This window comes from Pelodiscus sinensis, chromosome 16 (genome assembly GCF_052426305.1).
Source record: "Pelodiscus sinensis isolate ZL-2025 chromosome 16, ASM5242630v1, whole genome shotgun sequence".
Classification (NCBI taxonomy): domain Eukaryota; kingdom Metazoa; phylum Chordata; order Testudines; family Trionychidae; genus Pelodiscus; species Pelodiscus sinensis.
In genome coordinates, this window is record NC_143067.1 from 24,814,666 (window position 1) to 24,839,096 (window position 24,431).

The 24,431-nt window shown below is 47.6% G+C and overlaps 1 protein-coding gene across 4 annotated transcripts in view; it reads right to left on the minus strand.

Annotated features, from left to right (window-relative positions):
* The window catches only part of SH3PXD2B (SH3 and PX domains 2B), a 132,446-nt gene that overhangs the window by 48,569 nt on the left and 59,446 nt on the right, over nt 1-24,431 (minus strand). For all 4 annotated transcript variants that reach the window (XM_089769520.1, XM_089769521.1, XM_075900256.2 and 1 more), the window contains exon 3: nt 21,761-21,836. In XM_089769520.1, coding sequence (XP_089625646.1) covers nt 21,761-21,836 — 76 coding nt within the window. The remainder of the gene's footprint in view (nt 1-21,760; nt 21,837-24,431) is intronic.

Here is a 24,431-nt window from a genome sequence, read left to right on the forward strand (position 1 = left end):
ATTATTGTGGGCATAGCTAGGACACCACAGTTATGCTGGCGTAACCCCAGAATGTATATGCAGCCTGCTCCACCTCCCTGAATGATGACAGAAGATGAAAGACCGAAGGCTCAATTTCCACACAATTCCTAAAATCACAGGGGCAAATCAGGTACGTGTTTAATCCGAGGCACCAGAATCAGCAATTTGCTATTATGCAATTGGCAAATGCATACTCAATATTTATAAACCACAGACACCCACAATGATCTCCTACTGCATGTTTGGGAACACAATGCCATGGCTGGAGGTCAAGCAGGAGTTTTTGCTGATCATGAGTCACTCTCACCAAACTCTCCAGCTGGAGAGGAGTAGTTTGCTTTGGATTTCTAGTTTGTTGCCTCCTCCAGCCGCAGATAACAGGACTTGTTGCTTGGATTTGCAAAGAAACTTAAGGGAATCAGGCACCCAATACTTCAGTGGGAGTTGGGCTCCTTTGAAAATCCCAACCCAAGTGTAAAATATCAGAAAGTGTTAACATTAGAAGAGTGAAAAGTAGGGATATTAAGAAGTGGGTATTTAACTAATCAAGTAGTTCATAGAATTATTGACTGCTCAGTCGATAGGTAGCTGGCTCGTGCCATGTCCAGGACCAAACCCCGCTACAGCGCTTGAATTTAAAACACAGTAGGAGCTGGAGGAGGGGAGAGATAACTGCCCGGCTCCTACTGCATTTTAAATTGCAGAGCTGCAGCAGGGTTGGGTCCTGGACCCTCCAGGAGCCGGGCTGCCTACCAGCCAACAGCACCCCTGACCACAAGGGGTCCCAGCATAGAGTTGGGATCTCCCACAGACAGGGGATACTTTGCAGCAGCAACCCCCTCCAAAAGAGGCAGCAGCAAGGGGGGGGGGGGGGGGAAGGCGGCACTGCGGACACGGCACCGGCTCCTGCTTTTCCCATCCCTCTTGCTGCCTCTGATACAGAGGCAGCAAGGGGCAGGGGTGGGGGAATGCAAGTAGTCGGCTTGACTACTCGATAAGTCTAGGCTCAGTCGACTACTCCCTCAAATCCCTAGTGAAAAACTAGAAAGGATGCATATGACCTGGGGTCTCCTGTGAACTTAAGGGGCACATGGAGCCTTGCAAGCACACAAGAGCCCAGGAACTGCATGGTGAGAAGGAGGTGACAGGGGAGAGCAGGAAGGAGCAAGGACAGACAGCTATTAGTTTGCTTGAGCTGTCAGTAACCAACTCCTGCCACTATGGCTATGTCTACACTGCCCCACTCTTGCGGAAAAACATATGGAATTGAGGCTAAGCATGGAATATTGCTGTGCCTCATTTGCATAATTAATGACGCTCCATTTTTGCACAAGAGTCCACACAACTCCTTTTTGCGCAAACCCCCCTCTTGCGCAAGAGCCATTCTTCCAGAAAATAATGCGGAAGAACAGCTCTTGTGCAAAAGCCTCTTGCACAAAAACGGAGCCTCATTAATTATGCAAATGAGGCGTGGCAATATTCCATGCTTAGCCTCATTTGCATATGTTTTTCCGCAAGAGAGGGGCAGTGTAGACATAGCCTAACTGGCTTCGGACCCCAGAAGAGGGTGTGTGATAGCAAAGAGAAGGGGAGAGGAGTGGAGGGAGTAGGGGTGGATTTTATTTTGTGGGAAGTGGGAAAAGCAATTTTTGACTTGGCCTACAATAAAGTTATATTGGCATCACTAGATCAGGCAGAGGTGTGGGAAGAAAAACCTCCTGACTACCACAGTTATGTCAACAAAAACCCCTGTGTAGCTGCAGCTAGGCAGACGGATGAGCGCTTATGCTGAAGTAGCTAACATTGTTCAGGGAAGTGGTGTCCCTACAATGACAAAAATCCCGTCAAGGTCTGCTGCTTGTGCGGTAAGGAGCTATGATGGAATCAGCACAGTAGTGGAAATAAACCCTTCGTTCAACAGTCAGGCTGTATCTACAGTACGGAGACGATATTGGTGTAACTAGGCTTTCACAACTGTGCCAACATAACCCCATAATGTAGATACAGTCTCCACTGACAGAAGGGGGCTGCCCCATCGGTGTATGGACACCTCTTCCTGAACAACACTAGCTAGACTGACAGAAGTATTCTTCCATTGACCTAGCTGCGACGACACTTGGCGATAAATCAGCCAACCTATGTGGACTTTTCACACCTCTGAGAACTGTAACAGTGTCGGTCTTCATTAGAGCACACTGCAGTTAATCCCTTTGTAAAGGCAGGCATAGATGAAATGTTTGTCCCAGGTTTCTAACGCTTGCATTTACCCTAGCTCACAACTGAAGGTCAGAATGTGTAGTGCAGACAAAGCCTTGGGCTGAGGAGCTGTGTCTCGACTACACCTCTCTGTCGACAGAGAGATGTAGATTAGGCAAGTCGAAATTGCTAATGAAGCAGGGATTTAAATATCCTGTGCTTCATTAGCATAAACATGGTTGCCATTTTTTTTTTTCCAAAACAGAACTTTTTTGAAAAAAAAAATGGCAGTCTAGAAGCGGATCTGTCGAAAAGTAAACCCTTTTTCGAAAGATCCTGTAAACCTAATTTTGTGATAGCAGATCACACTCAGATCCTATTGGGCTTTCTTTCCTGTCTGAGGTTTATTTTATTCTCCTTCAAAGGAATCCCTCAGCTACTCCATTTCCTCCCCTCTAACTTGTGGCTCAAGCCCTTTTTCTTTGAAGCCTAATGAGTCCTAAAAGCTTCAAGCTGCTGCTGCTGAGCACAACTTTTCCAGTGTTTAAGGAGACAGAGGCCAATAGCAGACAGATCATGAAAGAGATATGAGCATAGATAGGAGGGAGAAACCTGCCCCCACACTGAGCTAGAACAGACACAAATCCCAATTCAAAGTGTCACAGCTCAACACTGCCCTATCAAGCTCCTTTAAATCCCAGCTGTTAGCTTTCATACTGTAATTTAAACCAGTGTGGCTCTTCCCCAATAGCTGGGACCAATAACACATCTCATAACTTCCAGGCTTCAAGGGAATTGGAGCTTTCAGGTTTGATGGTGAGATAATCATCAAGCACAAGCCAACTCTACCCTGAATTAGGATAAGTTTTAGTGCTTGAGAAAAGCAAGGGACTTGCACTGCTGGCTCCCTCCCTCCCCCAGCTCTGCTGATTCGTCTTAGGTCGGGGTCAAACACCCACCCCACCTCCATCCCCCAATCAATGGGATTGAATTTAGACCGGCATCATGAACACCTGTGATATAAGCTGCCACTTAAATCTATTCTCAAGCCACAGAAGAGTTAGCGTTAGCCCCAACACTAGAATACCAACCTCCATTCATTTCCCTCCATCACCTCCACAAACACCTTGGAGTTACCCATTCTTTTTGTTCCCCAATCACAAGACCACCCCTACAGCAGCAGAGATTAACTGGATGGTTACCAGTGCTACTCCTTCACTGACCAGAGGGATCACCCTTGAACAAGCTGAAATATTCTCTCCTCCATGGGGCTCCCATTACACCCTCCATGGAGTAACAGCGCATCCCCATCATACATAAACATTTTCACATGAGCATCCAGAACAAGACCAGAAAAATGAAACCGTGGTGTAGAGGTTTGCACAGGTCTCAGCTGCAAAAGGGAGGCTCCAACCTGCACTTCTCCATCACAAGGGCCAAGACATTGCTAAAAGGCTTCTTTGGTTCTTTTATTACTAACTCACAAGAGAAGGGAGGGGCAGGAATTACCAGCCTCTAGTTAATTTCCTTGCCATGAGTAACTACTGTTTTCTTTTCACCAGTAGGCAAGTCAATATAGTTGTTCTTTCACATCAGCCATCAAGGTAAAAAAATGGCTAAGTAGATTTTCTCTCTGGATCCTTATTTTAATGACGATTTCACAAAGATTAATGGGTCAAAAAATTTTTGTTGTTAGTCATTAGAAATCAGAATTTCATCAGTGTGCTGAGATATAATTGCTGATGGATACACGATAAATGTCTAAAACAAACCTCTGGAAGGAACATTTTAAATGTGTAACAAACAAATAAATGGAGATTTAAAAATTATTCCAGTGATTTAATACATAAACCTCCAGCAAATTCCCTTCCCTCCTCATATTTGCTTTTCTCCCAGTTCTGATGCTGATTCCCAAACAAAAAATTGATTTTTAATAAAAAGTTGATTTACATCAAAATGCCTAGTTAGCAAAAAAAAGCAAGAAAACCCAACCAAACAACCAACCATCAAACACAGAATCTCTCCATACTGCCAAAAACAGCTATAAAACTCTGACTTGCTGAGTGAGAAACACACACACACACACACACACACACACACACACACACACACACACTCGCTTGCTCGCTACACCACTGGCCTCAACAGTAATGATGGGCTTATGGCTGAAACAGTGGGATGGGAACTTGAAGACATGGGTTTAGGATTTTGCACTGGGCCACCGATGCATATAATTTATCCCCATTGCAACAGTGTTAACCTGTGAAACTTAATTAAGTAGTTTAAGGTCCTCTGAGGCTAGAGAAATCCATAGAATCATAGTGCTGGAAGAGACCTCAGGAGGTCATCAAATCTAACCCCCAGCCCAAAGCAGGGCCAACCCCAACTAAATCATCCCAGCTAGGGCTTTGTCAAGCTGGGTATGTCTACACTACCCCCCTAGTTCAAACTAGGGGGGGTAATGTAGTCATACGGAGTTGCAAATGAAGCCCGGGATTTGAATTTCCCGGGCTTCATTTGCATAAAGCTGGCCGGCACCATTTTTAAATGCCGGCTAGTTCAGACCCCGTGCCGCACGGCTACACGCGGCACGGACTAGCTAGTTCAGATTAGGCTTCCTAATCCGAACTAGCTGTACGCCTCGTGGAACAGGCGTGGAACGAGGCGTACAGCTAGTTTGGATTAGGAAGCCTAATCCGAACTAGCTAGTCTGTGCTGCGTGTAGCCGCACAGCACGGGGTCTGAACTAGCCGGCATTTAAAAATGGCGCCGGCCGGCTTTATGCAAATGAAGCCCGGGAAATTCAAATCCCGGGCTTCATTTGCAACTCCGTATGACTACATTACCCCTCCTAGTTCGAACTAGGGAGGTAGTGTAGACATACCCGCTGGGACTTAAAAACCTCTAGGGATGAAGATTCCCCCACCTCTCTGGATAACCCGTTCCAGTGCTTCCCGACCCTCCTAGTGAAATAGTTTTTCCTAATATCTAACACAGACCTCACTCACTGTAACTTGAGACCATTGCTTCTCATTCTGTCATCTGTCACCACTGAGAAAAGCCTCTCTCCATCCTCTTTGGACACTCCCTTCAGGTTAGAGATATGAATGACTAGTTGACTATCCAATAAGCAATGCTTATTGGATAGTTGACAGGCTAGTCAACTAGTTGCTTCCCCCCCTTGCTGCCTCTATCAGAAAGAGGCAGCGGGGGGAGAGGGGAGGGGCAGAGAGAAGAAAAGGGGGAACTTTAAAGCGGCAGCACCGTGTGGAGCCTGGGGTCAGACTCCGAGTCCCCAGCTGATCCTGGACTCCATGCGGCACTGCCACTTTGAAATGCTGTAGGGAGCATGGGACCAGTGGGGGACTGCTTGAGTCCCCCGCTTGCCCTGTGTTCTCTGCAGCACTTTTGCCTTTGAAGTGTAGCAACAATCCTGGGGCTGCTGCTATACTTCAAAGGTGGAAGCGACCTCATCGAAATTTTACATCTCTACCTCAGGTAGTTAAAGGTTGCTATCAAATTCCCCCTCACTCTTCTCTACTGTAGACTCAATAAGCCTAAATCCCTCAGGGTATGTCTACACTACAGAGTTAGTTCGAACTAACTTAGTTCGAATTAGTTAATTCGAACTAGGCTAATTCGAACTAACGCGTCTAGAACTAAAAACTAGTTCGAATTAGCGTTTTGCTAATTCGAACTAGCAAGTCCACATTGAGTGGACCCTGAACAGGGCTTAAGGATGGCCGGAAGCAGTGCCGGCAGGGCATCAGAGGAGGACTTAGAGCGTGGAGATGCTGTCTCAGGCTAGCCGAGGGCTGCGCTTAAAGGGACCCGACCCCCACCCCGGACAGACAGTTCTCAGGGGTGCCCCGCTTGAAAACCAGTCCTGGCTTGGAGTGCCCGGAGTGCCCACACTGGGCACATCACAGAACTCGGCCATCAGACCGGCTGCACTTGCCGCAGGCTGCCATCTGGGGAGAGGGGACAATTGGGGGGCTGCAGGAGAGCTTCCACCCCCAGAAGCCCGCAGAGCCAGCCCAGTCCTCCCCTTCGGGGGCTCATACCCCATTCCTCCCTCACCTCCTTCCACTTACCCTTCCCTAGCCCCCCTTCCTGATGTACAAAATAAAGATAACGTTTCTTCCAACATTGACTCTGTCTTTATTGAACAAAACTGGGGGAGACTGGGAAAAGGAGGTGGGAGAGGGAAAGAGAAAGGGTGGGAGAGGGGAGGGCAACTAACATGATCAGGGGTTGGGAACAGGTCCCAGATGAAGAGAGGCTACAGAGACTGGGACTGTTCAGCTTAGAAAAGAGGAGATGGAGCGGGGACAGGATAGAGGTCTCTAAAAGCAGGGGTTGGGTGGAGAGGGTGCATACAGAAAAGTTCTTCATGAGTTCCCATAAAGAAGGACTAGAGGACACCAAAGGAAAGGAATGGGTAGCAAGCTTCAAACTAGTAAGAGAAAGTTGTTCTTCACAAAGCAAAGAGTCAACCGGTGGAACTCCTTGCTGCAGGAGGCTGTGAAGGCTACAACTAGAACAGAGTTTAAAGGGAAGTGAGATCAAGTCATGGAGGTTGGGTCCATGGAGTAGTCTTAGCCAGGGGGTAGGAGTGGTGTCCCTGCCCAAAGTTTGTGGAAGGCTGGAGAGGGATGGCACGAGACAAATGGCTTGGTCACTGTCTTCGGTCCATCCCCTCCAGGGTCCCTAGGGTTGGCCGCTGTCGGCAGACAGGCTACTGGGATAGATGGACCTTTGGTCTGACCCAGGACGGCCATTGTAAGCTCAGGGCTCAGGGTCGGGGGTCTCAGTGGACCCCCTTGATTTTCATGCACACCTGCTCCTGGGTGGCCAGGCTGGCAGCTCTCCTGCCCTAGACGGCCACTTTCCTGTGCCTAGTGCGGAGATCGTGGATGAGGTCCACGATGTCTGCACTAGCCCAGGAAGGTGCCCGCCTCTTGCGGTCCCGGGCAAGCTCCCGGGAGCCGCCAGCCTGGTCCCGGGAAGAGGGGCTGGGCTGGGGGACATCGGGTGGGTGGCTCTGTGCCGTGCCAGGTGCAGGGTTTGCTGGCTGGGTGCTGGCAGGCTTGCACCTGGCACGGGCACCGTAGCCAGTGCGTGCCCCTTTAAGGGGTCCGGGGCCGGGAGGGGGGCATAGAGTTTCCCTGGTGTTGGCCAGAGTGGCCACCAGGGAAACCTGGGGAGGACTAGCCTCCCACTAGTTCGAATTAAGGGGCTACACACCCCTTAATTCGAACTAATAAGTTCGAACTAGGCTTAATCCTCGTAAAATGAGGTTTTCCTAGTTCGAACTAAGCGCTCCGCTAATTCGATTTAAATTCGAACTAGCGGAGCGCTAGTGTAGCGCCTATGAATGTTAGTTCGAACTAACGTCCGTTAGTTCGAACTAACATTGTAGTGTAGACATACCCCCAGCCTCTCCTCGTAAGTCATGTGCTCCAGCCACCTAATCATTTTTGTTGCCCTGTGTGACTGGACCTCCCACTGTGAGCGCGCAGTTTGTGGCGCGGGGGACGGGACACCGGCATTGCGCTGAGTGTTTATGGGCCGCGGAGCGCCTTGCAGCTGCGGGCACCACGGCCATGATGTGGCTTGGGCGCAATGGGGTGGGCGGAGCCACGCCCCTGATGTTGGGGTGGCGTCACGCCAGGCGCCGCAGAGGTGCGGGGTTTAAAAGCTGCCCACTGCTAGCAGGGAGGGGGCCCATCTGGGGGGGAGTGAGGCCTGCAGGGTTCCAGTGAGGCAACAGGGGACCCCAGTGCGAGGCCTGCAGCGAGCAACCAGGCCCTGGAAGGGAAGAAAGTAAACTTCCCGACAGGGGAGAGGAAGTAGCACAGGGCAGGGTGATTCGGAGTCCGTGGGCTGGCGAGTTGCGGCAGAGACCCCGCCAGCCGGACCGGACGGCACTATTTCAGGTCTGTGTCCTTAGGGCTTTGGGCTCGGGCCCGTGAGTGAGGGTGGGCCTGGGCCCCCTTCTCTCCCCATACCCTCAAAGGAGGGAGTATTGAGCAAGCCAGAAGAGGAAACGGCCCTCGGGCCACCAATCTACAGGCCCGAGAAGCCATTTTAAGAGAGGACTACGGGTGAGGTGGTGGGGAAATAAGGGACATAAGAGACATCCAGGACAGGGCAGGCCCAGGTCCCCAGGCAGGGGCTGCCCCGACCTGGTCACACTCTCCAACAGACTTTCTCCAATGCGTCCACATCCTTTCTGTAACGGGGCCTCCAGAATTAGATGCAGTACTCCAGGTGTGGCCTCACCAATGCTGAATAAAGGGGAATAATCACTTTTCTAGATCTGCTGGCAAAACTCTTCCTAATGCACCCCAATATGCCGTTAGCCTTCTTGGCTACAAGGGCACACTGTTGACTCATATCCAGCTTCTCATTCATTGTAATCCCTAGGTTTTTTTCTGCCAAACTGCTGCCTATACAGTTGGTCCCTAGCCTGTAACAGTACTTGGGATTCTTCCGTCCCAAGTGCAGAACCCTGCACTTGACCCTGTTGAACCTCATTAGATTTCTTTTGGCCCAATCCTCCAATTTGTCTAGGTCACTCTGGACCCTATTCCTACCCTCTAACTTATCTACCTCTCCCCCTAGCTTAGTGTCATCTGTGAACTTGCTGAGGGCACAATCCATCCCCTCATCCAGGTCATTAACAAAGATGTTGAACAAGACTGGCACCAGAACTGACCACTGTTTAAGCAATCAGAATACTTCACATCAGGTTCCATCCAATCTCTACCTTGAGATCTTCTGGTTCCTCAGGGTTCTTTAAGAGCCCTGAACATGTCTCACTTCCCTATCCTACCAATCTTCTGGATGGTTATTTCTTCACCTCTTGCACCAAATTCCTTTGTGCCCGGGGGCGCAGCAGGGCTGCAATAGGTACAGGAGTGTGAGATGAGCGTCTGAAAACCCTGTGCCCTAAAGGAAATGAAGCTGGAGAGAAACAGGGAGAAAGGCCAAGGCAAAAGGGAAATTAGCTTTGATGAATACACTGGCTTCTTGGAACAGGGCCAGAAGAGCAATGAGTAGAATCAAAAACTGTGGACACAAAGGTACATTGCAGAAAAGGGCATGATTAGCGGGTCAGCCTTTGGCGAACGTTTACTAGCTCTGATCAGTAAGGCAATAGTGAGGAGAGTAACAGAAAGTAACAGTTTCCACTACTGGACACCAGTGAAGGAGGGGAAAAGAGAAGGGATGTACTCCTGTCTCTCCAGTACAAACAATTTCAAAGTTGACAACAAAGTGGCTCTGCAGCATGATGATAGGCAGGAACATTGGAGAGAAAGCAAGGAGCACCCTCTCCAATGCGAAGCACCAGCACGCCAGATGAAAGCAAAGACACTCCTCGAGGGAAAAGTTCAGAAGCCAGACTCCTAATCACCCAAACAACAAAATCTAGGGGAAAACCCCTAACTCTCTTGTCTATAAGAACCTTTGGGCAACACTCTCTTTAATTACCAACTAATCTCAAGTTCTTTGTGTAAAGATGCCTCTAGAGTCAGAGAAATATAGGACTGGAAGGGACTTTTCTTGGTCCTCTCCTGTGCACTGAGGCAGGACAAAGAATTATTTAGACCATCTGTAACAGGAGTTTGTCTAACCTATCTAATTTCCATCATGAAGATTCCATAACCTCCCTAAGCAATTTGTTCCCATGTTTAACTGCACTTAACTTTTCCTAACGTCTAACCTACATTTCTTTTGCTGCAATTTAAGCCCACTAGTTCTTGTTCTGTCCTCCACGATTAAGGAGAATAATTTATGTTCCTCCTCTTATAACAGCCTCTTATGTACTTAAAGATGGGGCCTGAATGGAGGGGGCACCAAGTTCTCCAGGCTAATCCCAATTTTTTCCAACAATAACCACCAAACAACACAATAAATACTTTGCTCCTTTACAGAGCTTTCCAGACATCTCCAAGCAAGATGCATAAATAACCCAGGGAAGGTTGCAATAAAAATTCATCACACACCTCTGTCCACACCCATCAGCATGATAGAAAAGAGAAGTCAGAGAAATAGGGAAATCAGCATTTAGGATGGACTCAAAAGGTGTTTGAAGGGCAGTCTATGCAAATCTTCTTCCTACTGTTCTCAGCCTCCCCATGCCTTTTTAAATCAAGGCTAAGTATTGTAACTTTCATGCATTATACAGCACCCAGCTGCCAAGATCTGCCATTCCAGCACCAACTGCTGCCAAAAATTATCCGGACTACTCAGAGATTAAAGGGGTTTCTGCCAAAACAAATGAAGCTTTTAGCTACCTGAAGAAAAGATGAATTCAAAAGAAAAGGAGCAGAAAAAGCTTCTGATGATTTTCTGTAGAGTCTACTTTTTTTTTTAAAGAGTCAACACACACACACACACACACACACACACACACACACACACACACACACACACACACACACACACTCACTCACTCACTCACTCCTTGGGTCTGTCTTTCTCTCCTGTATGGTACTGTGCTGTACACCTCAGGGCTAAGGATATTCAGTGACAATAGTTGGGCAAACTGCAAGTTCTTAAAAGGGGCCTGAGGATGAGGGGGTGGCTGTTCTATGCACAAACCCCACCACAGAGGCTATTATTTGGCCACATCCGTCAGGGCTCCTAAGTCAGCACGAAATAGCCAATCTCTTCAGCTCAGCAGCAGAGTCAGGGCAGACTGTGGTCAGTCTCAGAGATGCAACGTGGGAGAGGTAATATCTTTGGTTTGACCAACTTCTGTTAGGGAGAGACAAAAGCTTTTGATTTTCACAGACTCCCTTGGACTGGAATCACCGCTCTGGCCAGGCAGCTATTTCATGCTTTCTCCCTTCCCCCGGGGCTATTTGATACAATCTAAATAGCTCTGAATCTCCCTTCCATTTCCTTCCCTTAACTGCAATGAGCTACTGACAACAGAAGAGACACTTGACAGCTGTTTGCCCCACAGAGATGTGGGTAGCCTGTAAAATTACAAAAGGACACCGCTCTGAATTCTACCTGAAAACAGCTGCAGTCTTGAGACCTCCCTTTCAGCAACCAGACACACCTTCAATCAGACACAGCTCCCAAAGTCCTTTCAACAGGCAATGCCCCTTTCCTCTCCAGAGAGCTTTTCCTACACTCCCAGTGCTTCTTTCAGCTGAATGGCGCCCCACCTGCCTTCTCACCCAGAAGCAAGTGTCCCAGACCTCACACCTCAATTCCCAGTGGTCCTGCACGCACTTAGGCCTGGGCCCTGGCAGATACAGATCAGGAATTCTGGGTCCTGGGCTGCACTGAGAATCAGGGCTGATGTGTCGCCACCATGGAGGCTGTGTCACCACCACAGCCCTCCAAATCTCCTTAACTCACACAAATACGCATGGACTCTTCAGCTAGTAGGTGGCACTGGAGAGCAGATCAGAGGGCCTTCCTGCCCCTTTAAGCTGCCCATACCTGGGCTCTCAGAGGTGATGCTGGCAAGCAGGAGTGAGGAACATCAGCAAAACCCTGGGTGTGGGCAGTGGGAACAGGCAGGAAAGTGGCAAGAGAGACGGCACATGTAGGTTGTGTGCAGCATAGGTGCCACGGAGAAAAATCAGAGGATGCCCAGCGCCACCAGCAGCCAGCTTTCTAGTGCCCTCCCTCCCAAAACACCTGCTGGGCACACCACAGGTCAACTCCTTCCCCTTCCTGCAAGTGCCTCCTGCCCGTCACAAACAGCTGTTTCACATGCACAGGAAGCTCCAGGAGGGAGGGAGAAGAGCCGGGACTAGGCACATTCAGGGGAGAGAGTGAAAGGGGGCAAAGTGGGGGGCTGAGAAAGTGAGAAGTGGGGGTGGGGCCTGGGTAGGAGGGAGAAGTTGAGCTAGAAGGGAAGCCAGTGCCTATGGGGTATGGGTCTAAATGGGTTACCTGGGCTCACTTTTGGGCATGATGGAGATTCGTACAGCTCTGCCAATGTGACTTACCCAGAGGGATCAAAATCTGCCTTTGAGGACATGCTCTGAACAGTACACTGCTCCCCTCTCTTCCCTGCCTCCCCAGCTAACAATCTTCTGAGAAAACTCACAGCCACTCCTCAGTGCTGGAGGCAGGGCAGCAGACAACCAGCTCTGCTGTTCAAAATTATGCAACAGTTTTCAAATGCTGCTAACTGATGGAGTTGCTGACTCATTATTTAACATTAGCTGCCTGGCCTAATGCCCAAGCGCAGACACACACACACACACACACACACAAGCCTGCAGGACAAAATGATTGTCGGATAACAACAGAAGGCATACGTAGACAGCCGCCTCCCTGCACTTCCAACTGACTGCTGGGCAATGGGGCATTCTCAGCATGCACAGGCCTGACTAGGCAAGAAGCGGACACAAAAATGGGGTGCATCTTTCACCACCATGTAGGGTCTAAGCCCTGTCTACACTAGGGGGCTGTGTCTACACTGGGCCACTTATTCTGGAAAATCAGCCGCTTTTCCGGAATAAGCTGCGAGCTGTCTACACTGGCCCTTGAATTTCCGGAAAAGCAATGACGCTCTACTGTACAAAATCAGCCGCTATTCCGGAAAAACTATTCTGCTCCCGCTCGGGCATAAGTCCTTATTCCGGAACACTGTTCCGGAAAAGGGCCAGTGTAGACAGCCCAGTAGTCTTTTCTGGAAAAAAGCCCCAATCGCGAAAATGGCGATCGGGGCTCTTTTCCAGAAAAGTGCGTCTACATTGGCCACAGACGCTTTTCCGGAAAAAGGGCTTTTCCGGAAAAGCAGCCTGCCAACGTAGACGCTCCTTTTCCAGAAAAACTGAAAACGGAATAGTATTCCGTTTTAAGCAGTTCCAGAAATTCCTGCCAGTGTAGACACAGCCGGGATGTTAAATATCAGTTAACTGAATAGTCGAGTAACTTCATTAATTTTTATCGGTTAGTCGACTAGTCTATAGATGCCGGGGTGGGGCCAGCAGCCACTGTATCAGAGGCAGCAGTGCACCTTGTTAGTAGTTTAAAGTGCTACATAGTTTTTCCTTTTGTTTTAGCAAGATCAGACTAACACGGCTACCTCTCTGTTACTATCCAGAGAGACCAGATACTCATTCTGCCTTTAAAAAACAAAGCCCCCTCACTCTTATTTGGTTGACTGATGCAGGTTATGCTGTAGCAGGTCTAGAGTGGGGGATTGTAAAGTGACTTCTATGGCAAGCATGCTACCTCTGCAGATCTCATCTGCCCAGCTCAAGAACCGGAAAATATCAGGGGAAAGGGTGGGAGAAGGGCTGACAGGCAATTACCCAAGGTGTGCAGGAGACACCCTGGGGGCAAGGTGGCATCCCACAAGACAGAAGTTAACCTCTATAAAAGAGCAGGCAAAGGGTGCATTCTGTTCCGCCCCACCGGAATTCTCAAGTCCAGTCAGAGCCATATTGGGGAAGAAGTAGTGGAGGGAAAAGAAAGTTGCAGAGGCATTCCAGTCAGCCACAAGATTGTGGTTCCCACTGAGCTGAAGTTGTTACTTGATCCTGAGCAAGTGGGAGAAGCAGAGAACCATAAATGCATCACAAAGCTGATCAGAGCCATTAAAGAAGGCAGATATTTTGAGAGCGGAAAAAATCTGACTCTCGTTTTACTCTAAAGGACTCCCTCCGATGCAGAAAGAATTCGCTTCTCCACACCTTTCAAATCACATCCAGATTTCCTCTAGCACAGGCTCCAATTCACTTTAAAACCCGAGCACTGTTGGTTCCCAGAAGGAGAAGTCTGGTCCTAGTTCCACTCCTAGTAAGGAGAGATTCACTCGGGTACACAGACACCAACTCCGTGGGTGCTCCCACACACATGGCTGGGGCACCAACGTGGAAAAATTAATGGGTGTTGAGTACCCACCAGCAGCGATGCTCCCGCCTTTTCTCTTCTCCCTGCACTACTCTCCTGATGGTGGCTCCACTGACCAACTCCTCTCCTGCCCTCCCAGCACTTCCAGAGCACCACAAACAGCTGACTCATGGCAGTCAGGAAACTCCAGGATGGAATGAAAGGAGTGGGGGAGAAGCCAGCAAAGAGGCGTGACGGGGCAAGTGCTTGGGGAAAGGGGTGAAATGGGGTCAAGGTGGGGACAGGGCCTGGAGCAGAGGGGGGAACCAAGCACTTCCCAGCTAGAAAGGAAGTCATTGTCAATGCTCCGGTATACTGCCTTTACCACTGCCAGATGCATGGAAAAGCAATGATAGGACTTTTTCTCATGAATCTAGACTGCTTAGCAGGGCATCTACTTGCTTTGTAGAGATGGAGGGTGAGAGCAAACAAACAGGATAGCAGGGAATGGCCATCTTCTACCTAATTAAGTTAGCGGGATTCCTGGCAACCAACCAAACTCAGCAACTGGCGTTAAAAGCTCAGAATTGGAACTGGGGTGGAGAGGAGATATCTTCAAGGCCTCACCCATGATCTCTTCACTGAAGAACTCTTCAAGGCAGCAAAACACTGATGTGATCCTTGCCTCTTAGTTACTAGGCTGGCTCTTAATGCCTGAGACAGAAGTGACCTGTGGTCTGATCACAAAAGTACGACCTAGAAACTATGCTTTGTTGCCAGCTCCCAAGTGCCTTGTGCAATCTGGGGCAGCCACTTAATATTGTCTGTAAATGGGGAATAACCGTATTCATCTACCTAACTCCCAGGGACATTGTGAGGAACAATTAGCATTTGCAGATAAAAAGTTCCCAAAATGCAAGTATTGGGTTGCTGGTCAGAGTGTGGGAGGTGGGAGCTTGAAAGAAGACAACATTCTTCTAAAAACGTATCCTATTAAATCCTTTTCTTCCTTTAGAGTTTGCTGCTGTCTCTTACTTAACCTTCCTAAAAAGCAATTTCATAACCAAAATTAGCTGAGCTTCAAGCAACCCCTTGCAGAGATTCACATTTCCAGGAAAGCAGACTGGCTGGAATAGGCTCTGGGCCACTTAGGTTGTGCAGAGCTTGGAAGGCTCCACTTTCCTTATAAAAGACATTTCCTGAACGATCTGGCACATCATTTACACAACAGGCCCATCTGAGCTCATTTGTTTTCTTAGTTAATTCTTTCCTGGGGTCCCCATCTTGTCATCCCTCAGCCAGCAAATGAATAACCCTTAGTGTGTGAACACCTCCAGGCAGGAATTAGGCCTTTGTGTGTATATTGTAGATACAGAATTGATATTCAACAACCAGCAACTGCTTACTGGGGACTCGGTCTCCAAGTTATGGGTTGATAGCTATCCAAAGCTTTGCACAATCCCCCTGTGACTCTTCATTAGTTAAGGCTACTCCATTCTTCTTGCCACAACAATAAATGTCCTGTGAGCTAAGACTAGCCAGAGACGTATTGTGTGGTCATGAGGCAAAATCCCTCAACACAACAGTCACATGAAAGACCTGGCATTGACTCAAGGCCAGCATGCAAGCAGCTCGGAATCCACCTTCCAGTTCTGTTGTATGGCAGCAAATGGAATTTTCAGCAAACTACCTGAATACTGTCAGACTCAGAGGTGGGCAAGGCCTTGGAGACCATATTCTTCTTATCTTCTCTTATAACACAGTAGCAACCAAGACATGCTACAGACAAGTGCTGTCCAGATATATACAGACAGATTTCCTCCTCCAGAGAGCCTACAGCCCATCCTCATTCTTACCATGGGTTTCTCTCAAGGACTCAACTTCATTATTGTTCCATCTGTTTTAGAGTGGGGTGATGGGTAAGGATATAAAATCCTGTTTCATTTGTTAACCAGTTAAACATTATGTTTAGCCAATTGAACAGGGTGGTGGGAAGGGTGTTCCAGCCAGGCTGGGCTGGAGCAGCACCCATACCACAGACCAGGGCTGCTCTGGCTGGGCTGGAGCGCCTCCTGTGGGGCTGGAACTGCCCCACTGCCCACACTGGATGGGGGGTGCTCCAGCTGCCACTGTTTACCCATAACCAGTAAGTCTTGGGTGAGGTTTACCAGTTAAACTTTCTTCTCTCTTCTCCTCACCCGCCACTAGGGATGTGAGAGTGTGGGAATCCTGTGTAAGGATATTCTCTGGAATGAGCTGAGACCTTCTTTAAGTCTGAAGGCCCAAAGTCTCTTCTACTGATTTCCATGAATGGGTCATATCCCATTAGGAAAAATAAAGCTTTTTTTTTTTTTAAAGCAGCAGCTGGTTGCTGTAAAAAAAAGCATTAATAATTGGGACCACTTCCCTCTCCAAGAAAATCTTGTGACACACTGAAGGAAGGGAATCTCCTCAGGTCCTGTGGGTGTTCCTAAATTCAAGACTATTATAGGTTTACTAAGAATGCTACAGGCAGCAGGTTGTGCAGGGTAGCAGGAGATAATTTTTCAGGACTTCAGAGGCCATACATCTAACATTACCATAGTTGGCTTCCCAGAAAGCAGCATATTTCAGTCAGACCATTAGAGCCAAGTCACCACTGGTAATGAAACTCAGATGCTAAAATGTTCCTCAAATGGGGGAGGAAAAAAAAGTAAGCTATAGATGGCACCGGTTTTTCAGGCTCGAAGAAAGTCAAAAAGTTAGCAAGCCTAAGTTTTACCATATAATGGATGCACAAGATGCAGATGAACAGATGCTGCTTTGCCTCACACTCAGCCCATTCTGATTGCACGTCCTGATGGAAACAGCACAAAATCTGTATGTTTAAAATAGGGAGAGCATGTTGCCATCTCAAATTGGGGAAGAGGAGACCTGAACCAAAAGGAATACAGCACAATTTATGTACCTGACAATGCTACCAGCTACTCATAGACTTTTTTAAGTCTCTCTCAGGAGGCAGACCCTGCCAATAAACCCCCTCACCAGGTACATTAGACCAGGTGACTAACTCCACAAGGCAACAGCTGCTGTCTCCTTGCTACACATGCCAAAGATGCAAAGGAAGCACTGCAAAAGCAATAGACCTTACGTTAGTTAACAGCAGCTACCCTTCATGAAAGGATTAAGCATCCCTGTGCAGTTAGATGGATGTGAGTCTGATGATGTACCTAATGAACACTGCAGGAGCCAGCCAGCAAAGTGCCCTATTGTAAGATGTTCATGCCATAGCCACCCATTGCTCTGTGCCAACGTATGAAAGCAGGAGAGGCGAAATCCAGAGATGGTCTTTATCCACCATCCCTATCACTATTTCTGAGAGGGGCATGCAATAATTGCAAGTGTCAAAGTAAGTCTTTGGCAGGAGAATGGACTGCGAGTGACTGAAACCTTTAGAGAAGCCTGGGGAGGACATGAACACAGGAATAAGGGGAGACATTTCAAGGCAGAGGCTATTTAACCTCAGAGCAGCAGCAGCAGCAGCACTGGAGAAGCTGGCTCCAGCCTCTACGACAGAGCAGGGCAAAAGATGATCATTGGGCAGTAAGAGCCTCAGCCGGCTTGCAGCTACGCGAGCACTCCGGAAAACCAGGTGCAGGGCATGAGCCTGGAGTGCCTGGAGAGAGCGGAGACAGGCTTCTCATGCCAATCCCACCCCCAGTAGCTCTCATTTGGCCAATAGCAGTTGCCTGTTTGCAGGACAGACAGCATGCGAAATGCCCCTCCTCCTTCATCCCCCAGGCTCACAGCATTCAGTTTAGAACAGTAAACGTGGCTCCTGTAACTCCCCTGAATACGTCCAGGGGCTGGAAGGCAGGGACGCTGGTTAAGGAACCTGCTGGGCTGCTGGCTTGGAGCCAGATAAGGACACCCAGCCAGCGCCTCTCTCTGGGACCCCAGCATCTCCTTTCCTCCTCCAAGCCTCTGTCCCCATTCTGCCTTCTTACCCCAAGTAACCCAAACCTTCTGCACCCCTGCTCCAACCCTCATATGCCTTCCTAGACACTGCATCCCCCCTAACGCCCCTCCTCAGGTCACAAACCCCTCTCAAACCTTGCACACCAGTCTACTATCCCTGGTTACAGTCCAAATCCCTGCACCCCCACCTGCACTCCTGCCCCAAATCACAACCTTCTCCCAGACCCCGCACCCCTCCTCACCCCAGTCCATTGCCCCAGGTCACGACCCCCTACTTCACCCAAACTCTCTCCCGGATCCCATACCCCAATCCCTTACCCCAAGCTCCCTTCTGCACCTAACCTCCATCCCAGACCCCCACACCTCCTCCATTAATATAATGAAAGATTGCAGCCCTGGACCACTTACCAAATTCTAGGAGTGGCTCCCCATCAAAAAATTACTGCCCACCTCTGTGCTAATGACTTAAGGTAAAAAAGAAAAAGATTCTTTTAACAGGATTTTTTTGAGTGTTACAGATATCTAAAACTCGGATCTCAATGATTTTTTAAAATCCTGTGTTACTAATTAATACGTGGTAAATAGTATTGAATTAAGGCCAGATCTTTGCAATGTGGTAGAGTTCTGGCTTTTATGAGTCAGAAGTAGCAAGTACTTGGTACTCCAGGGTCTCAGAGGAGTTAGTCGGTAACTAAAAAAGCCTAAAAACCAAACAGTCCTGTAGCACCTTACGATAACAAAAATATATAATTAGTATCATGAGTTTTCATGGGCACAACCCACTTCTTCAGCCCACGATAGTGTTTATTTAATATGAAATCAAATAAAAAGAAAATCATAAACATTGCTCCTTGTTAATTAACCCTTGTTTTAATCTATTTTCTTGCACACCTATGAATGATTTAAATATATATTTATTTCTACGGTTTTTGTTTGCACTGGTGGGTGCACATCCACACACCACTTCAATATTGGTGGTGCACATAAGAAATTTCAACCCGTCCAAAAGAAAATTCAGCCCGCCCAAGGACAGAACACTGGGCCTGTCTCCACAGTATAACCTGCTTTCTCTGCTGCTCCCCCATTAGCACCTTTTGTCACCTTGCAACTCAGTCCTAGGTGGCTTGAGAGGGAGAGGGGTGAAGCACCTAAATACAGATACATACTCCAGGTCAGTGGTGGGCAACCTGTGGCCCATAGACCACACACATCTCATCAGGTAAACTGCTGATGGGCTGCCAGACAGGTTGTTTACCTGTATCTGCAGATATGGCTGCCCATAGCTCCCATTGGCTGCAATTCACTGTTCCTGGACAAAGGGAACTGAAGGAAGCAGCTTAGGCCACAGGGACTTGCTGGCTGCCACTTCCCGGAGCTCCCATTGACCAGGAACTGTGAACTGCAGTCAATGGGACAATGGGTGGCATTATCTGCAGACAGAAAGTAAACATCTGTCTGGTGGCCTGCCAGCAGCTTGCCGTGACGAGCCATGTGAGGCCCACAGATTGCTCACCACTGTTCTTGAGGTATTGCTCTAGCACTCATGATTATACTGCCAGTTAAATTCAGTTTGTATAATACCATCTTGAAATACCAAACACTATCCTCATGACCCTCTGGAATGATGGAGGCATTTGTCCAAACATCGCCACCACAATTAAGCCAATTTACAATAGAGATGGACCTCATATTGACATCACATGCTCCTTGGCTCCGAAGCGGTTCAGAATCTGAATTAGTAAGTTTAAGTTAGGCTTTCAGCTCTGGAATTTGCTTCTCTCACCTGCTTGACTTTTGAAGCCGTCTGAAGATCCTACAAGGCCCATCTGCCTGCCACAGCTTTGAGGATCAAAAGGTTTACAGGGATAACTGGAGGTTTGGGGACTCAGATAAATTCTCTTGGTGGGCAACGTCAGGCAGGCAATTTGACTGTAACTGGAGATGGATTATTTTAGCCTATTGCGGGGGGTTGGGTGGGGGGGGGGGGACGCAGCTAGAGCAGCGGGCTGGATGCCAGTTACAGCTATTTTATGAAGTCAAAATAACTGCGCACGCAGCCCAAGGAGGGATGCCATTATAGCTCATAGCTCAGGCTCAACCTGACAGCATCAGTCCTTTGCCAAAATTAAATCCCAAAGGAGAGTAATTTAAGAGGGGAACTTTTAAATGAGCAGCACTGAAATCAGCAAGTGAGGCTGTGAAACACAATACACTCAGGGCAGTCATTCTGGAGCCCAATCACTGTCTTCCAAAAATAGCAGTGGTTTGGTGGGAACAAGCAGGGATTCTTCACAAACGGAGAGAGCAATCACATTGTACTCCCTATTTTTCCAAGTCATGCTCTCTGCCAATTTGGCTTTCCCCGTTGGCAGCAAAAAACTGCATAGCAGTGCCTTTCCTCTGTATTAATGTCAGACTTGCTCTGGTTTTGCTGATGCTACAATCAAGGAAGAAACCAGAACCAGAAATGCCTCCATGAATAATCCAGATACAGTTTCTTAAGTACAAATACGCCCTGGCTCATTAACAGGAACAAAACAAAGTCTTTATGTCACTCAGAGGAAAGGAACTCCATGTCTACGCTGCAATAGGAGGTGTGATTTCTGGCGTGCCCATGCTAGCTTAAATGTAGCTAGCAGGGCTAAAAATGTCAATCAAGACACAGCAGCATGAACCACAGATTGGGTTATACATACCCAACATCTCCAGCGTGCTGGACTAGCCCACGCTGAAGCCTGTGTCGCTGCATCTTTACTGGTTAGCCATGCTATCTAGATTAAGGCTAGTGCAGAAACATGAGCCCATGCTACAGCCAAACGTGCCTTTAACATCTGCATTTTGAGAAGACATCACAATGGTTTGCACTAAATATACTTGTGGTGTTCTCTGCAAGTATTTACAGTATTGTCCATTTTCATGAACTACTTGGAAAAAAGTTTATGCAGTCCAATCTATCGGCAGCGAGTTTGTGAAAGACTCTCAAGAGCCAATCTCCCTGGCAAGTTTTGTGCTACATTTTCAAAAGCAGCAGCTATGTCATACACAAACAGCCACATGCACCCATTAGGGCGAAAATGGGTAATTATACAGGTTACTTTGGACACAAGTGCACAGCTGCATTCTGGATTTGTGGGGCAACTGCTGTACTATAGACACTCTGTTTGGAGAACTGGCCCTTAGCATTGCAGGAGAAAGTTACAGCTGTTAGCCTGTTTCAGTACTACATTTCTATAGGATTGCTTTCTAAGTCTCTCTGCACTTTAACTAGTTTCATTCCATTCCAAACTGCACAGAAGAGTTCCTGGGGAGCTTACACTACAGCTAGACCTGGGCTCTGCTGGGTGTCTCAATTCTGAAACCCAATGGTATGTCCTAGGAGCAATTGACAGAGCCTGTGAAGGTAAGATTGCTGACCTAAAACAGGGGTGTATTTTGGGGGCAGTGGCTATGTATTTGCCATTCAGGATGGGTAGCATCCAGTGCTTACATTCTGGAGAGAGTCAGAGGTCAAAGCTAATTGTGGGTTGCAGCCCTGGGAACTCAGGAGTTTAATACTTATTTGCATATTACTAAAATACTACCATGTTCACTTTAATGAGAAGGATGCAAGGCATCTGAAGTTTCAAACTCATATATTGTTCAAGTCTCCAACCCTTAAGTCATAGTTGTGTACACTGGGAGCGGGTAACAAGACCTTTTCTGAGTCTGACCCCAGTTGAATGTGTTATATACAACCAGAGTTTGCCTGAATTAAGTCCATTCTACCCACCTGGCAGAAAGGGGATGATCCTCTGTTTGGGGTCCTTCTGCCCTCCTTCCATTGGGAACTTGTCCAACATCTGCATCTAAAAAAAAGGGGACACAAGATGGGATTTAAAAAAAACAACCATTGAAGTATTACACAACAACTACTCAGCAGGAGGGAAGACTGAAATGAAGTCAATTCTCCATGTCAATACAGGTGAGTCTTGGCTATCTGCACATAACCACATGAATTGAATTAGACACAGAGGATAGAGCTGAAACCGTGTCTCCCCAGCAATGAGAGAAAAGTGGTTGCATGTTCCAAGGGGCTCTAGCAACGTGCGGGCTCAGATGGGCGCCCTCACCATTTTCTAGTTTTCCTTTAAGTTGCAGGTCCTTATTTACGTGTCACCATTTGTGTGCTTATTCAAAGTTTGCATTTCACTCAGTGTGAAATGGGAAGTCAACCTGCATTTTTCTTTATTTTTTAAACCAAACAAGTAGTCTCCATCCTGAAGGATCTCAGAATAATTTACAAACATATACACTGGGCTTAAAAACTACTGACAACATCCCTCATACCTCCCAACTAGTGTTCCCGATAATCTGTGTGCTTGTGTGACCACTCAGGAGAAATTCAAAAAATGCCCACCTGATTAGCAGAGTGGCCACAACTAGGTTGTTTTTTTTAAAGTGGTGGTACACATTTGCCCATGCCGTGGTGCACATAACATTATTCCACACATGGATGGAAAAGTTTAGAGGAAACATTGCTACCAGCTACTTTAAAATCCTCTAATAGACTTTCCTAAAAGGACTTACTTCATAGAGTCAAAAGGTTTGCAATCACTGGCTGGCACAGCAACGTAGAAGAGACCAGAAAGGTAAAAATTCACTCTTCTTATTGTCAGGCTATTGAGCAGGACCTCCACTCCATTATAAAAAGTATCTGAACCTTAGGAGGGCCTTCCTTTACAGTACAGCGCACTAAGTAGAGCATCCTCCAAGGATGCCAATGGGAGTGGAGGGCACTCAGTTTCTCAGGGCTGCTCCAATCATCTTGCAACAAAGGGTTCCGAGTGCATCACAGCCTCCATAGGTTGTGCTAGAACTCAAGACAATTTATGAGTAAGAACAGGGTTCTCTTTGGTCTTTTATTTAGATCAACTTATTCATTAGGCAATTTGAACATGGCTTTTTTTCAGCACACCAAAGGGAGACCAATGGGAGTCTGCACACCAAGTGCTTCACTAGCTTTCTCCCCCTCGCCACCATTTTGGGTGTGGATTTCTAAGACCTCTAGATGGGGATACACTGTAATTCTCAACACTGCAAAAATCAGCCTCTTTGTGTGTGCATGCACATGCGTGCATTAGGGATGTAAAATTTTGATTGTTTGGCTAATTGAATAGTTGATGCAATGCTGCGTGCAGCCTGGGTCAGCTGGGGAACTCCCAGCTGGTCTTGGGCTGTACATGGCATTTCAAAGTGGCAGCACCATGTGGAGCCCGGGGTCTGGCCCCAGGCTTCATGCGGCGCTGCTGCTTTGAAACACCCTCTGCTTTCCCCCCTGCCTGCTGCCTCTTTCTAACAGAGGCAACAAAGGGGGAGAGGGGGCAACTAGTTGACTAGCCTGTCGACTACCTGATAAGCATTTGCTTATTGGATAGTCAACTAGTCATTCACATCCCTAGTGTGCATACATATGTATGCACAATGGTGGACAAAAATAGGCACAGATTGAATTCCTTTGATTCTTCTATTAATATAAAGGATATAAATGCTGCCACCATTCGCCTCTACAATAAAGATGTCCTACAAACAACTTCCACTTCCAAACAAAGTCCATTTATTTTCAAGAGACATCTTTCATTCAAGTATCATAATTGGCACAGACAAAGGTTAACAAAATGTAAGAGTAAATGGTTTTATGCATCATAATTAAACTCTGGGGCTGTGTCTAGACTGGCCAGTTTTACTGGAAAATCAGCCACTTTTCCGGAAAAACTTGCCAGCTGTCTACACTGGCCACTTGAATTTCCGCAAAAGCACTGACGATCTCATGTAAGATTGTCAGTGTTCTTGCGGAAATACCACGCTGCTCCCGTTTGGGCAAAAGTCCCTTTTGCGCAAAACTTTTGCGTAAACGGGCCAGTGTAGACAGCTGAGATTTGTTTTGCGCAAAAAAGCCCCGATCGCAAAAAAGCCCATCGGGGCTTTTTTGCACAAAAGCGCGTCTAGATTGGCCATGAACTCTTTTCCGCAAAAAGTGCTTTTGCAGAAAAGCGTCTGTGCCAATCTAGACGCTCTTTTCCAAAAATGCTTTTAACGGAAAGCTTTTCCATTAAAAGCATTTCTGGAAAATCACGCCAGTCTAGACGTAGCCTGGTAGTCCAGGCTGCAACTAAAGAAAACATATGGCATGTTGAGCTAGTCAGCATAGCCCAGGGGGAAGAGCACAGGACTGGGATGACTACAGAGCTGGTATAGTCCAGAGTTCTAATCCTGGTTTAGACATGAAGCCACTGCATGGCTTTAAGCACAGCACTTGGTTTCCTCCATCAGTGTGAATTAAATCACAGAGCTGGGGAGAATTTAACCACAAAGCCATCCTTCCAGTAATGCATTATTACTCTTCCCTCATTTTCACCATTGTCCAATGATGGCAGCACAGCTGTGTCCCAAAAGGCAGTCAC